Source organism: Sarcophilus harrisii, chromosome 6 (assembly GCF_902635505.1).
Source record: "Sarcophilus harrisii chromosome 6, mSarHar1.11, whole genome shotgun sequence".
Classification (NCBI taxonomy): Eukaryota; Metazoa; Chordata; class Mammalia; order Dasyuromorphia; family Dasyuridae; genus Sarcophilus; species Sarcophilus harrisii.
Genome location: NC_045431.1, coordinates 250,940,620 through 250,943,129, shown reverse-complemented (window position 1 = coordinate 250,943,129; position 2,510 = coordinate 250,940,620). Strand labels below are relative to the sequence as shown.

The following is a 2,510-nucleotide window of genomic DNA, read 5'->3' as shown; positions in this document are numbered from 1 at the left end:
TCCATACAGAGGAAAAAATTTGAAGTTGAGACAGGTCTTGAGAGGATTACAATATTTTGATAATGACAGTTATTTAATAAAAATATTCCAGGCAAGAAAAAAAAATTGAACAAAGCTAAAAGGGGATAACATAAGAAACCACATAAGACTAGTATTAGGTGGGGAAATTAATACTATATCCAATTTCTTTCATATATTTCATATCTTGTGAAAGCTATATAGCTTCTGGTATCAGGAGAGAACTGCTTTGAAAATAAAAATGTTAACTATGAAATGATGTATATGAGATTTATGGATAATTGTAAAGTCTTTTACTAGATTCCCTCTCTTAGATCTATTTCTTTTTCATTCAAATACACAAAAAAGAGTGATAGAACATTACTACATTATATGACACAGAGTCAATCAATATTTAACCAAAATTCACTGAATAATTTTGTCCTTATGACAGAGAAAATAGAATGATAACACTTAGAAGTAACCTTGAAGAATGAAACATTAAATCCTAACATGGATTGAATCATGGATGAATGGAAGATTAATATATATATATATATATATATATATATATATATGTATGTTTGTATATGAGCTGAGTAATATGGGAGATCATTTAATCAATATCCTCTGTATTCCCCTCTGCTCCATACTTTTTTTGTTTATTTTTGTTTTTCTACCATAGAAACTGAGGCCTTGGGAAAGAAAGCTGCTGATTCTGATAAATATTTACATAAACAAAAGAAATTGACTAAATGGAAAGAAGCAATGTCACATTAGTGCTGGAATTCATCCTCTTGGGATTTGGTGATCTTCCCAACTACCAACATCTTTTATTTGGAATTTTCCTAGTCATCTATTTGTGTATACTTATAGGAAATGGTCTCCTCATGGTCATTACTAAAACCAATCCTGCTCTTCAAACCCCCATGTACTTTTTTCTTGGACATTTTTCCTTCTTGGAAATTTGTTACACATCAGTTACTTTCCCTAGAATGCTGAAAGACCTTTGGACTCAGAAGGGAAACATTCCATTCCTGTCCTGCGCTATGCAAATTTGCTTCCTTTATATTCTAGGAGCTGCAGAATGCCTACTTCTGGCTGTGATGGCTTATGACAGATATGTGGCCATCTGTAAGCCTCTTTATTATCCTCTCATCATGAACCACAGAGTATGTGTCCAACTTGTTATTGCTTCCTGGATCACTGGGACTCCAGTCCAGATAGGACTCACATACCAGATTTTCTCTCTGAATTTTTGTGGGCCTAATAAACTCAATCATATTTTCTGTGATGCTCCGCCATTACTGGAAGTTGCCTGTGGGGACACATATCAGAAAGAGCTCTCTGTTCATTTTACTGCTCTTTTTTTTGTCATGATTCCCTTTCTCTTGATATCCGTATCCTATATCAAAATCCTAGCCACCATCCTGAAGCTGCCAACAACCTCTAGGAAATCCAAAGCCTTCTCTACTTGTTCTTCTCACCTCATGGTTGTAGGTTTATTCTATGGTTCTGCAAGTATTGTGTATTTGCGACCCAAATCCAGTCATTCAGTGAAATCTGACAAGGTCTTTTCTCTTTTCTATACTATTGTGACTCCAATGTTAAACCCTTTGATATATAGCCTGAGGAATAAGGATGTAATTGCTGCAATAAGGAAAATCCTTCAAAGGTGTTGTGATTCATGAATCATATGATCAAATATAAAGAAAAAAAATCACTTGTACTCTTTACTTGTCCTACTGGTACTAAGAAATTGATTTCTTTTCCATCATAAGAGATCTTCAGTATACTAAAAATAAAGTATGAAAGTTTATATTTAAAAATGCCAAACATTTGTCTGAAACATCCAGTTTGTTTTTTACTAAACCTTGACTGGAGGGATGAAACTGTTCTTTTTCTCAAGTGGTGTCTATTTTCAACAGAAATATCAAGTGGAACTTTACCATATTTTGTCCTATTGTCCTAAAAACATTCATATTTTCTCCTTTTAGTCACAATTTACTTCTTTAAATATTGATCATTTTAACTGTGTGTGTGTGTCTCTCTCTCTGTGTGTGTGTGCATATTCAATTCAATAAACATTTTAATTGCCCATTATGTGGCAAGAAATGGGTTAAGTACTGGGAAGAAATATAAGAAAAAGAAAGTTCTCAAAAGTTTAAAATCTAAAGGAGTAAGAAAATATTAAAAATAAGCTGGTTTGGCTAGGAATTTGGGATGGACGCCAAGGACTCCCTAGTGCTGAGGACATGATGTTTCATGAAATCCAAACCAAGCAGAGTTGTTCTTAGGGAAAATAAGAAGAGAAGAAGTTACAGAGAGATATAGAGACAGTGAAAGGCAGAGATAGACACATACAGAGATGGAGGAAAAGGAGTAGGGAGAGAAAGGAGAGAGAAAGAAAAAGAAAGAGGCGGGGAGGCACAGAGAGACACTCCTCCCCCTACAGAAAGAGAGAGAGAGAGAATAATACTTCAGATCATTCTTCACACTGCATCAAGATGAAC

General features: G+C 34.4%; 1 protein-coding gene across 1 annotated transcript; it reads left to right on the top strand.

Annotated features, from left to right (window-relative positions):
* Nucleotides 1–752: 752 nt before the first annotated feature.
* Nucleotides 753–1,688, top strand: LOC100932401 (olfactory receptor 10AG1-like). Its single transcript, XM_003774336.1, has one exon. The coding sequence runs from the start codon at nt 753–755 to the stop codon at nt 1,686–1,688; it is 936 nt and encodes a 311-aa protein (XP_003774384.1).
* Nucleotides 1,689–2,510: the final 822 nt, after the last annotated feature.

Excerpts from the sequence above, each read along its gene's own strand:
- LOC100932401 (XM_003774336.1), top strand. The coding sequence starts at position 753 with ATGGAAAGAAGCAATGTCACATTAGTGCTGGAATTCATCCTCTTGGGA.